Source organism: Dryobates pubescens, chromosome 5, assembly GCF_014839835.1.
Source record: "Dryobates pubescens isolate bDryPub1 chromosome 5, bDryPub1.pri, whole genome shotgun sequence".
Lineage (NCBI taxonomy): Eukaryota > Metazoa > Chordata > Aves > Piciformes > Picidae > Dryobates > Dryobates pubescens.
The window spans coordinates 46012289-46025447 of record NC_071616.1 but is presented as its reverse complement, the minus strand read 5'-3'; the positions used below and the strand labels follow the sequence as shown (position 1 = coordinate 46025447).

Below are 13159 nucleotides of genomic sequence, written 5' to 3'. Positions count from 1 at the left end.
GCCCCAGCTCCCTCAGCCTGTGCTCACAGCAGAGCTGCTCCAGCCCTGGGAGCATCTTTGTGGCCTAACTCTGCTCTGCCTGAGCTTCAAACCATTCCCTCTATGAAACAATTGAGGCCAGATCAAAGTGTTGTAATATGAGCATGCAGACAAATGAAGTTGTGTGGAGACACCACAAGAGACCCAATCTTGTCAATGGATATTGATTCCTTTAAAGGAGATTGTTCTTCTGTGATTCAGAGGATTAAATCCACACTCTGCATCCTCCTCTGGAGACTTCCCAACCCCACCTGGATGCCTTCCTGTGCAGCCTGCCCTGGCTGATGCTGCTCTGGCAGGGAGGGGTTGGACTGGATGATCTCTGGAGGTCCCTCCCAGCTTCCAATGTACTGTGATGCTATGATATAAATACAGGATACAGAATCAGACAGGTTGGAAAAGACCTCAGAGATCATCCAGTCCAACCCAGCACCGAGCACCATCTGATCAACTCAACCATGGCACCAAGGGCCTCATCCAGGCTCTTCCTAAACACCTCCAGGGATGGGGACTCCACCACCTCCCTGGGCAGCACATCCCAATGGCCAATCTCACTTTCTGGGAAGAATTTCTTCCTCACCTCCAGCCTAAACCTCCCCTGGAACTGAGGATGAATTTCTGGGGCTGGCAGTGACCTGTGCCACTGTTTTGGGCAGTCCAGGGAAGAGCTTCCCCTGGAGCCCCAGGGGACTGTTCAGAGCATGCTGTGGGCTCAGCAGGCTGTCACACACATAGCCTCCATGGCCACAGCTGAAGGCAAGGCTGAAAAACCCTTTCCATGTGGCACTAATGGAAGTTCCATTCCATTTCTTCCAGCCTTTGACACCTTCCAGACCACCAGTAGTTGCAGACTGGGCCTCAGGAGTAGCCCCCAAGCCTGATCCCAAGACCATCAGCAAACATGTTCAGAGGATGGTAGATGTAAGTATGCCTGGCCCTCTTGACCTCCATACCAGCTCAGACTCAATCTTTAGCTATGAGGAGGTACAGAAAGAGAGGCAGAGCTGTTGGGAAGCACTTCTGCCCTCACCAGTAGGTGTTTCTGCCTCGCTGTAAGCAGCAGCAGTGGCCCATGAGGCATGGAAGGAAATTCCATGGCCCAGGAGCCAGCAGGGGCTGTGAATGCTCATTTGTGAGCTTACAATTATGGAATGGTTTGAGCTGGAAGGGACCTCCCAAGGTCATCCAGTCCAACCCCTCTGCACTCAGCAGGGACATCCTCCACCAGATCAGTTTGCTCACAGCCCTGCCCAGCCTCACCTGGAATAGCTCCAGGGATGGAGCCTCAACCACCTCCCTGGGCAACCTGCTGCAGTGTTCCAGCAGCTCCTGGTGCAGAACTTGTTCCTCACATCCAATCTCAATCTGCTCTGCTCTCATTTCAAACCCTTGTCCCTGCTCCTGTCCCTGCAGGCCTTTGGGAGCAGTCCCTCTGCAGCCTTCCTGTAGCCCCTTCAGGTCCTGGCAGGCTGCTGTTAGGTGTCCCTGGAGCCCTCTCCTCTGCAGGCTGAACACCCCCAGCTCCCTCAGCCTGTGCTCACAGCAGAGCTGCTCCAACCCCCTGATCACTTCTGTGCCCTGCTTCCAGAGGCATTCTCCCAAGGAGCCAGGGAGTCCTTTTCTGCCAGGGACTCCAATCCAGTTTTATTGGTGGAGTCTGCAGTGAGCCTCTCCTGTGCTTCACCAGCAGCCACTGCTTTTTCTGGCTCTCTTGGGTCACCTGCTTCACTGGAAACCCTCAGGTGAGCTCAGGTGATGGATTCCCAAACTGATGGAGAGAGAGAGGTAAAGAGTTTGTCTTTGCATCCCTGCTTCACCTCTCCTTCTGAACCCTTGCAACATTCCTGGGTGTCCTTTGGTAGATGCTGTTTGGGAATGGAGCTCTAAATCTGGCCCAGGTGTGCTCCTTGCCTTAGGGACAGAGTCTGAGGTGGTTCCACAAGTGAAGACAGGCATCTGGATGAGAATCCTGGCACAGAACTGCTTTTCCCCTGACACTGACCTGATGGAATAGGGCAGGCAGCTTGCAGTGATCTGGCTGCAGGGATCATCACTCACTGAGGGCACTGATGGGGTGGTAGTGGCAGCTGGAGATATGGAGGCCTTGACAGAGGATCATAGAATGGGTTGGGTTGGAAGGGACCTCCAAAGTTCATCCAGTCAGCAGGGACAGGCTCCACTGGATCAGGTTGCTCAGAGCCCTCTTGAGGCTCAGCCTGAATATCTCCAGGGATGGAGCCTCAACCACCTCCCTGGGCAACCTGTGGCAGTGTTCCAGCAGCCTCCTGGTGCAGAACTTCATGCTCTTAAAGCAGATACAGGTCTGCAAGCAACACAGAACAGAGCTGTCGCTGTGCAGGGCAGCAGCTAGCTCAGCCTGTGCTGACCTCTCTCCATTTGGCTGCAAATGAAGACTTTAAGGCTTCTTTAGCCTCCAGTCAAACAAACCCCCAACAACCCAGAGAGAGCACTGGGAGACAGTGGTGGAGGAAATCCCTGCCTGCTCTGGAGGCTTTGCCAAGGGGCCATGCAGCCCATGCTTGCTGACACCCCTTCCACTCCTGTCTTGCACAGTCTGTCTTCAAAAACTATGACCATGATCAGGATGGATACATCTCCCAGGAGGAGTTTGAGAAGATAGCTGCCAGCTTCCCCTTTTCCTTCTGTGTGATGGCTAAGGACTGGTGAGTGCCTAGCTCCTGGCTCTGCCCAGCTGCTTGGGAGCCCCTGCTTTTTGGGAGGGGGTTGTGCTGGGGGTTTGGGGGTGTTTCTGTGGGGGCTTTAATGGTTTGGTTTGGTTGATTTGGTTTGTTTTGGTTTGTTTGGTTTAGTTTGGTTTGCTTTGCTTTGTTGGTTTGGTTTGGTTTGCTTTGTTGGTTTGGTTTAGTTTGGTTTGGTTTGGTTTCCTTTGCTTTGCTTTGCTTTGCTTGTTGGTTTGGTTTGGTTTGGTTTGCTTTGCTTTGCTTTGTTTGTTGGTTTGCTTTGCTTTGTTTGTTGGTTTGGTTTGGTTTCCTTTGCTTTGCTTTGCTTTGTTTGTTGGTTTGGTTTAGGTTGGTTTGGTTTGGTTTGCTTTGCTTTGCTTTGTTTGTTGGTTTGGTTTGGTTTGCTTTGCTTTGCTTTGTTTGTTGGTTTGGTTTGGTTTGGTTTCCTTTGCTTTGCTTTGTTTGTTGGTTTGGTTTGGTTTGGTTTCCTTTGCTTTGCTTTGCTTTGTTTGTTGGTTTGGTTTGGTTTGCTTTGCTTTGTTTGTTGGTTTGGTTTAGGTTGGTTTGGTTTGGTTTGGTTTGGTTTGCTTTGTTTGTTGGTTTGGTTTGCTTTGCTTTGCTTTGTTTGCTGGTTTGGTTTGGGTTGGGTGGTGGTGGTGTTGTTTGGGGTTTGTGTGGGGTTGTTTTGGTTGGTTGGGGTTTTTGTCTGTTTCCATTTTATTTCCTCAGGGTGGCAATATCACAGAGGCACACAAACAGTCAGGTTGGAAAAGAGCCTCAGGAGCACCAAGTCCAGCACAGAGCCCTGCTCTGCAAGGCTCAGCCCTAAACCATAGCCCCAAGCACCACCCTGAAACACAGCCAGGCTTGGGGACTCTACCACCTCCCTGGGCAGCACATTCCAGTCCCTGACCACTCTTGATGGCAAAAAATTTTTCCTCATGTCCAGTCTAAACCTGCTGCAGCTTGAGGCCATTGCCTCTGGTTCTGTCACTGATTCCCTATGAGAAGAGACCAGCAGCAGCCTCTCCACAGCTTCCTTTCAGGTAGCTGCAGACAGCAGTGAGGTCTCCCTCAGCCTCCTCTTCTCCACACTAACCATCCCCAGCTCCTTCAGCTGCTCTCCATCAGATGTATTCCCCAGGCCCTTCCCAGCTTCCTTGCCCTGCTCTGCCCTGGCTCCAGCACCTCCACAGCTCTCTTGCACTGAGGTGCCCAAACTGGACACAGCACTTCAGGTGTGGAGAGCAATGAGGTCTCCTCTCAGCCTCCTCTTTCATGAGGACTACACATTCCATTTCATTTTTTTTCTGCTTGTGCAGGGCTGTTATGTGAGCCTTTTTCCTCCTTCAAACAAACCCTGTCCTGCCTGAAACACTGCAAAGGGAACAAAAGAAAAGGCAGGAAAGCATAGAGTCACAGCATAATTGTCAGGGCTGGAAGGGATCTCAAGGCTCAGCCAGTTCCAAGCCCCCTGCCATGGCCAGGGACACCTCACACTGCAGCAGGTTGCTCACAGCCACCTCCAGCCTGGCTGCAAACACCTCCAGGCAGGAGGCTGCCACCACCTCCCTGGGCAGCCTGTGTGTAAGAAGTGAGTGTGGACTGCTGTGTGAAGACCTAATGAGACCAAACACACAGCTCAGATCTGGGCCCATCAGGTTAGGAAAGATGTTGAGCTGCTGGAAGGTGTCCAGAGAAGGGCAACAAAGCTGGGGAGGGGTCTGGGGCACAGCCCTGGGAGGAGAGGCTGAGGGAGCTGGGGTTGCTTAGCCTGGAGAAGAGGAGGCTCAGGGGAGACCTTCTTGCTCTCTACAGCTGCCTGAAGGGAGGTTGTAGCCAGGTGGGGGTTGGTCTCTTCTCCCAGGCACCCAGCACCAGAACAAGAGGACACAGTCTCAAGCTGTGCCAAGGGTGGTTTAGGCTGGAGGTGAGGAGGAAATTCTTCCCAGCAAGAGAGATTGGCCACTGGGATGTGCTGCCCAGGGAGGTGGTGGAGTCCCCATCCCTGGAAGTGTTTAGGAAGAGCCTGGCTGAGGCCCTTGGTGCCATGGTTCAGTTGCTCAGCTGGTGCTGAGTGCTAGGTTGGACTGGATGAGCTCTGAGGTCTTTTCCAACCTGGCTGATTCTGTACTCTGTGAAGCAGCAGAGCTGTGAGGGAAGGCTGTGGTCAGGCTCCTCCTGGACGTGTGGCAAATGCCTCCTCTTGTCTGTCTGCAGGGAAGGGCTGATCAGCAGGGATGAAATCACAGCTTACTTCATGAGGGCCAGCTCCATCTACTCCAAGCTGGGACTTGGCTTTGCTCACAACTTTCAAGAGACCACTTACCTGAGGCCTACTTTCTGTGACAACTGTGCTGGATTTGTAAGCTCCAGTGTGGGGTTTTGAGTCAGTTCTGCTGTGGTTGGTTTGGAAGAATGCTCTCTGTCCCTCTCTCTGTCCCTCTCTCTGTCCCTCTCTCTCTCTCTCTCTCCCTCTCTCTCTCTCTATTTTTAAAATCTCATATAGATGAGGTGTGTCACACACAGAAATCATCAAATCAGAGAATGCTTTGGGCTGGAAGGGACCTCCCAAGGTCATCCAGTCTGCAGTCAGCAGGGACATCCTCCACTGGATCAGGTTGCTCACAGCCCTGTCCAGCCTCACCTGGAATAGCTCCAGGGATGAGGTCTCAACTCCCTCCCTGGGCAACCTGCTGCAGTGTTCCAGCAGCCTCCTGGTGCAGAACTTGTTCCTCACATCCAATCTCAATCTGCTCTGCTCTCATTTCAAACCATTGGCCCTGCTCCTGTCCCTGCAGGCCTTTGGGAGCAGTCCCTCTGCAGCCTTCCTGTAGCCCCTTCAGGTCCTGGCAGGCTGCTGTTAGGTGTCCCTGGAGCCCTCTCCTCTGCAGGCTGAACACCCCCAGCTCCCTCAGCCTGTGCTCACAGCAGAGCTGCTCCAACCCCCTGATCACTTCTGTGCCCTGCTTCCAGAGGCATTCTCCCAAGGAGCCAGGGAGTCCTTTTCTGCCAGGGACTCCAATCCAGTTTTATTGGTGGAGTCTGCAGTGAGCCTCTCCTGTGCTTCACCAGCAGCCACTGCTTTTTCTGGCTCTCTTGGGTCACCTGCTTCACTGGAAACCCTCAGGTGAGCTCAGGTGATGGATTCCCACACTGATGGAGAGAGAGAGGTAAAGAGTTTGTCTTTGCATCCCTGCTTCATCTCTTCTCCTTCTGAACCCTGGGAATGTTCCATCACCCTCATGGTGCAGAACTTGTTCCTAAGGGGTCTGTAGAAGACAGCAGTGAAGCAATGTAGAGCACCAGGCTTCTGGCTGTGAGGCTCTTGGAGCCCCTTTACACCCCTCTTGGCACCACCATTACCTGTTTGAAGCTGTCTCCTACCTGCTGGTGGTGGGGGGGAGTTGTGTGACCACACACTGTCTCAGGCAGAGTTTCCAATTCCAGAGCCTTCCCTGTCCTGGCACAGACACTCCCTGCCCCCTGCCTGTGTCCCAGAAAGAGTCAGTAAATCTGAGTGTCCTACCAAGCCTCAGTTCAGCTGGCATCAAACAAGGATGCTGGCAGAGAATTCTTCCTCTGCTGCAGCTCCACAGCCTCCCTGGGAGCTGCCAGAGCTGCTGCTGTGCTCAGCAGAGCCTGGCTCAAGGTACAGAGGTGCTGGGAGAGAATTCTTCCTCTGCTGCAGCTCCACAGCCTCCCTGGGAGCTGCCAGAGCTGCTGATGTGCTCAGCAGAGAGTGGCTCAAGGTACAGAGGTGCTGGGAGAGAATTCTCCCTGGGAGCTGCCAGAGCTGCTGCTGTGCTCAGCAGAGCCTGGCTCAAGGTACAGAGGTGCTGGGAGAGAATTCTCCCTCTGCTGCAGCTCCACAGCCTCCCTGGGAGCTGCCAGAGCTGCTGCTGTGCTCAGCAGAGAGTGGCTCAAGGTACAGAGGTGCTGGGAGAGAATTCTTCGTCTGCTGCAGCTCCACAGCCTCCCTGGGAGCTGCCAGAGCTGCTGATGTGCTCAGCAGAGCCTGGCTCAAGGTACAGAGGTGCTGGGAGAGAATTCTCCCTCTGCTCCAGCTCCACAGCCTCCCTGGGAGCTGCCAGAGCTGCTGCTGTGCTCAGCAGAGAGTGGCTCAAGGTACAGAGGTGCTGGGAGAGAATTCTCCCTCTGCTGCAGCTCCACAGCCTCCCTGGGAGCTGCCAGAGCTGCTGCTGTGCTCAGCAGAGCCTGGCTCCAGGTACAGAGGTGCTGGGAGAGAATTCTCCCTCTGCTCCAGCTCCACAGCCTCCCTGGGAGCTGCCAGAGCTGCTGCTGTGCTCAGCAGAGAGTGGCTCAAGGTGTTTTGGTTTTGATCCAGGACCACACATGAAATATTCCCTTGACCTTATGCTAAAGAGGGAAAGAGTTCAGCTTTTAACCTTACCTGAAAGGGTATCCTGCAGGTGCTCAGACCTTGCAAGTGAGTGGAGCTCCCAGTGGGTTTCTTGTCTTACCTGGAGGTATCTGATGCCCAGGGCAATATTAATCCATGGTCTTTCTGTTTGAATTGCAGCTGTGGGGAGTCATTAAGCAAGGATACAGATGCAAAGGTAAGAAAGCACCTCTGCTTAGTTCCCATCTAAACTTGCTGGTGGGTGGAAAACCCCCAGGGTCACCCTGGGATCCTGTGGGCCTTATTTCACCTGACCTCTCAGGGAGGAGAAGACCAATTGCAGCACAGCATGAGAGCTGGGGCAGGAGGGGAATGAGCACAGAGACACACAGCTGTCAGCTCTTGGAAGAGCTAAAAGAGCAAATCTGGAGTGAGTGCACAGCAGGGCAAGGAAGCTGGGAAGGGCCTGGAGAGTACATCTGATGGAGAGAGGCTGAAGGAGCTGGGGATGGTTAGTGTGGAGAAGAGGAGGCTGAGGGAGACCTCACTGCTGTCTACAACTGCCTGAAAGGAGGTTGTGGAGAGGCTGCTGCTGGTCTCTTCTCACAGGGAATTAGTGACAGAACAGGAGGCAATGGCCTCAAGCTGCAGCAGGTTTGGACTGAACAGTAGGAAACATTTCTTCCCAGCAAGAGTGGTGAGGGATTGGAATGTGCTGCCCAGGGAGGTGGTGGAGTCCCCAAGCCTGGCTGTGTTTCAGGGTGGTTGGCTGTGGTGCTTGGGGCTGTGGTTTAGGGGTGAGCCTTGCAGAGCAGGGCTCTGGGTTGGGCTTGGTGCTCCTGAGGCTCTTTTGCAGCCTGAATGTTTGTGTGGTTCTGTGCAATGTGTCTGGCTCTAAACTGAGGCAGTGGCAGAGCAGGCTGAGTGAGTGTGCCAACTGTGCTTTGCTTCCAGACTGTGGGATGAACTGCCACAAGCAGTGCAAGGACCTGATTGTGATAGAGTGCAAGAGGAGACCCAAGACTTCAGTTGCAGACAGCAGCCCAACATCTGCTCTTGCTTCAAGCCTCTGCCCAGTGGGAGTCAAGGAACAGTTCCACGGTGAGAAAAGCTCTCAGTAACAAGATTGAAAGAGCTGAGCTGAGCTTTGCTGTGCCCCTGTGCCAGCATCACTGGGGGGGTTAGGTGCAGTGTTTCAGCAGCATCTCCACTAGAGCCAGGAGCAGGTGAGCCTGTGCCAGGGGAGACCACTGCAGGTCACAGTGTGAGCTACCCTGCAGGCCTCCACAGGAGCTTGGATCTGCTGCCAGGCTGCTTCTCTGGGTTTCCTTTTGCTGTTTCTGTTCCAACTCCCTCCACAGCCACCTCCTCTGAGCTGCTTCTTTGCCTGTATTTGTGCTCTTCAAACCCACTTCTTGCCACTCTGATGCAAATCCTCTGTGTTGTACTTCAGATTCATGCTGCTGGATTCCATTCCTCTTACCTCCTGAGTGCAGCACAGTGCAGCCACTTCCCCAGCTCTCTGATCAGAGCTGCAGTGGCTGCAGGGCTGCACAGTGCTCCCTGTGTCATGCTGGGACAGAGTGACCTGTGGTGTGCTGCCCAGCACCACCCAGGGCACCTCCTCTCAGTGCTGACAGTTCAGGTTTAGGGTGGAAGCCTCCTCTGGTCATCCACATCATGGAAACATGGAATGGTTTGGGCTGGAAGGCACCTCCAGCTCACCCAGTCCAACCCCCTGCAGTCAGCAGGGACATCCTCCACTGGATCAGGTTGCCCAGAGCCTTGTTGAGCCTCCCCTTCGATATCTCCAGGGATGGAGCCTCAACCACCTCCCTGGGCAACCTGAGGCAGTGTTCCAGCAGCCTCCTGGGGAAGAGCTTCTATAGAATGGAGTGGAATGGAGTGGAATGGAATGGAATGGAATAGAATAGACCAGGTTGGAAAAGACTTTTGAGATCATCAAGTCCAACCTATCCCCCAGCACCATCTGATCAACTCAACCATGGCACCAAGGGCCTCATCCAGGCTCTTCTGAAACGCCTCCAGGGATGGTGACTCCACCACCTCCCTGGGCAGCCCCTTGCCAAGTTTGTTCCCTGTGCTGCCTGGTTCTCTTTCCCTGGGCTGAGCTCTTGACTCCACTTACCACATCTCCTCCTACAGGGCAAGAAGAAGGAGCATTCACCTTTCCCAATGGAGAAGTGGTGGAACACAGCGAAGAGAGCAAGGACAGAACCATTATGCTCATGGGTTCCTCAGCTCAGAAGATCTCAGTGAGGCTGAAACCAGCTGTGGTCCATAAAAGCACCCAGACCGAGCTCATCCTGCTGGCTGCTGCTGCTGCCTCTCGTAGGCAGGCAGAGAAGAAAGACCACAGGGGGGCAGAGAATGCTCCTTACCTGCAGGCTGCTCCAGCGTCCCCCTGGCCAAGCCCCCTCCTGGGCCGCAGGAAGGCTTATGTGAAGTGGGAGAACAAGGACTGCAGCCACAGGGCAAAGGAGGAGCAGCCCAGCTGCAAGCCCTCCTACCAGGAACTGGAGCAGGTACTCACAGGGTGCCACGCAGGCTGCTTCACACAGCAGTGCTGGGAAGGGGCTAGGGGGCAGGGGCTGGGGGGGAAGGTGTCCCCTTACCCACTGCAGGTAGTTGTCAGAGCAGTCACAGAGCCCTGGAATGGCTCACAGAGACCACACAGAGTCACAGAGATCAGAGCCACAGAAACATCTAGGTTGGAAAAGAGCCTCAGGAGCACCAAGCCCAAACCAGAGCCCTGCTCTGCAAGGCTCAGCCCTAAACCACAGCCCCAAGCACCACATCCAAACCACCCTGAAACACAGCCAGGCTTGGGGACTCCACCACCTCCCTGGGCAGCACATTCCAAGCCCTGACCACTCTTGCTGGGAAGAAATGTTTCCTACTGTCCAGTCCAAAGCTGCTGCAGCTTGAGGCCATTGCCTCTTGTTCCATCACTAATTCCCTGTGAGAAGAGACCAGCAGCAGCCTCTCCACAACCTCCTTTCAGGTAGTTGTAGACAGCAGTGAGGTCTCCCTCAGCCTCCTCTTCTCCACACTAACCATCCCCAGCTCCTTCAGTTGCTCTCCATCAGATGTATTCCCCAGGCCCTTCCCAGCTTCCTTGCCCTGCTCTGCCCTGGCTCCAGCACCTCCACATCTCTCTTGCACTGAGGTGCCCAAACTGGACACAGCACTCCAGGTGTGGCCTCCCCAGAGCTGAGTCCCAGGGGACAATCCCCTCCCTGCTCCTCTGGACACAGCATTGCTGCTCCCAGCCAGGATGCCTTTGGCTCTCTTGGCCCCCTGGGCACACTGCTGGCTCCTGTTCAGCTGCTTGTCCATCAGCACCCCCTGGTCCCTTTCTGCCAGCAGCTTTCCAGCCACACTGCCCCAAGCCTGGAGCCTTGCTTGGGGTTGTTGTGCCCCAAGAGCAGGAGCTGGCACTTGGCCTTGTTGCAGCTGCTGCTGTTGACCTTGGCCATGGACCCAACCTATCCAAGTCCCTCTGCAGAGCCTCCTGCCCTGGTGCAGGTTAACTTCACCTCACTTGGTGTCATCTGCAGACTCACTGCTGACACTCTCTGTGTCCTCATCAAGGTCACCAATGAAGATGTGACACAGAAGTGGTCCCAGCACTGAGCCCTGAGGAGCACCACTTGTGCCTGGCTGCCAGCTGGATTGAACTCCACTGAGCACCACTCTTGAAGCCCTTTTTGCCCAGCCAGTGCTGCCTCCAGCAGGGCATTGCTCAGCCAAGCCACCAGCAGCCACTTTGTCCATGTGAATTCTGTGGGGCACAGCTTAGCAGAGCTGTGAAGTAGGAGCTGGGCTGCTGCTTGCCCTCTTTGGAGAGGAGCAGTGCAGGGTGGGTAGATGCAGGTGGTGGACATGACTGCCAAGGAGCAGCTGCTGCAGATGTTTAAGAGGACAGATGAGAGGCTATGGAAATGCTCAAAGGAGTTCCTGCTTCTGTGCCACTGATAAGAGCCACAACAACTTTTGTTTTAGCCTTGCCTGAATGGCTTCTAAATAACAACTGAGAGATACTTGGGGCTGTTGCAAGCATCACTGAGTGCCCTTGCAAGGGGAGGAAGGGGCTGGGGAGGAGCAGCTGAGGGAGCTGGGGGTGGTCAGTCTGGAGAAGAGAAGGCTGAGGGGAGACCTCATGGCTCTCCACAGCTCCCTGGCAGGAGGTTGCAGTGAGGTGAGGGTTGGGCTCTGCTCCCTAGTCTGAGGTGATGGAAGGAGAGGGAATGGCCTGGAATTATGCCAGGGGAGGGTTAGGTTGGAGAGAATCCAATAGAGAGTCACAAGGATGCTTAGGGGGCTTGAGCATCTCCCCTGTGAAGAGAGACTGAGAGCCCTGGGGCTGTTCAGTGTGGAGAAGAGAAGGCTGAGAGGGATCTGATCAATGTCTATCAATAGCTGAGGGCTGGGGGGCAAGTGGAGGGGGCCAAGCTCTTTTGGGTGGTGCACAGCAATAAGCCAAGGAACAATGGATACAAACTGGGACATAGAAGGTTTCAACTCAACATGAGGAGAAACTTCTTGACAGTGAAGGTGCCAGAGCCCTGGAGCAGGCTGCCCAGAGAGGTTGTGGAGTCTCCTTCTCTGGAGCCTTCCCAACCCCACCTGGATGCCTTCCTGTGCAGCCTGCCCTGGGTGATGCTGCTCTGGCAGGGGGGTTGGGCTGGATGCTCTCTGGAGGTCCCTTCCAGCCTCTAATGTGCTGTGAGACTGTGGTCAGGACAAATGCCTTCCCTGCCAGAGTGGTGAGGGGCTGGCACAGGCTGCCCAGGGAGGTGGTGGAGCCCCCAGCCCTGGAGGTGTCCCAGAGATGTGCAGCTGTGGCACCTGGGGCCGTGGCTTAGTGGCCATGGTGGTGCTGGGTTGATGGCTGGACTGGGTGATCCCAGAGGTCTCTTGCCACAGAAACAACTCTGTGCCCTTCATGCCACTCAAGCTGCACATAACCACCAGGCACTCCTAAGGCAACTTCAGCCTAAAATGCTGTCTGTTGTTGTTGTTGTAGGAAAGAAACACTCTGAAGGCAGTCAACGAAGGCCTAAAGCTGCAGCTGGAGCAGGCACACAAAACCATTGAATCTCTCACAAGCCAGAGGAGAAACCACCTAGTGCACAGCCTGCAGCCCAGGGACTGCTCCTAGCAGGCAGCCTGCAAGGACATCTGCCCTGCAGAAAAGCAAGACTGAAGGCTGGGGCTGTGCCAGAGCTGCTTTCCCAAGGCAGCTCGGGAGGCTGGGGGATGCCAGGCAGAAACAGTCTCTTCCTTCAGCACATTTCCATCTCACACAGCCAGCCCCCAGCCCCCAGCCCCTCTCCTCTGCCTTCCAAAGGCCACTTGGTGTCACCTGTGCGGTGAGGAGAGCCTCTCCTGGCTCTGCCTGGGACAGAAAGGAGGTTGTGGCTGCTGGAGGCGAGGGCTGTGTGCATTGCCCTGGCTGCCAGCAGCACAGCAGCACAGCAGCACAGCTTCCTCTGCAGCTGTGGGGGCCAAGCAGCTGCTCAGGAGGCTGCAGCACCTCACATTCAGCACAGCTTCACCAACAAAGGATGAATGCAGCTCCCCCCAGGAGAAAGAGGTCCTGCTCCTTGTGGCTGGAACCACCTCAGCTCATGCCCTGCCCTTCTCTGTGTGCACAGCTTGACCAGGAAGGAGCCAAGCTCACGAAACCTGAGTGTCTCAGCACCAGAGCCTAGGATAAACTGAAATGGTTTGCAACCCTCCCTCAGAGCTGCAGGAGTGCTGCTGCCCAAAGGCTGACCCTGGTGAAGGGAACAAGGATGAGCCCAGGGTTTACTCTGAGTGCTGCAGCTTGGACACCCTGCCCTACTCACCTGGCTAAGGAGGAACTTGTTCACACAGGGGACCTACCATAGAGTGCTTCGGGTTGGAAGGCTCCTCCAAAGCTCACCCAGTCCAACCCCCTGCACTCAGCAGGGACATCCCCCACTGGATCAGGTTGCTCACAGCCCTGCCCAGCCTCACCTGGAATAGCTCCAGGGATGGAGCCTCA

The 13159-nt window shown here is 54.9% G+C and overlaps 1 protein-coding gene across 1 annotated transcript in view; it reads left to right on the top strand.

The window, feature by feature from the left end:
* The window catches only part of RASGRP1 (RAS guanyl releasing protein 1), a 43331-nt gene extending 30885 nt beyond the window's left edge, over positions 1–12446 (top strand). Inside the window, exons 11-17 of the mRNA XM_054162236.1 lie at positions 856–960; positions 2614–2723; positions 4962–5106; positions 7285–7321; positions 8059–8205; positions 9271–9650; positions 12155–12446. Coding sequence (XP_054018211.1) covers positions 856–960; positions 2614–2723; positions 4962–5106; positions 7285–7321; positions 8059–8205; positions 9271–9650; positions 12155–12289 — 1059 coding nt within the window. The 3' untranslated portion in view covers positions 12290–12446. The remainder of the gene's footprint in view (positions 1–855; positions 961–2613; positions 2724–4961; positions 5107–7284; positions 7322–8058; positions 8206–9270; positions 9651–12154) is intronic.
* Positions 12447–13159: the final 713 nt, after the last annotated feature.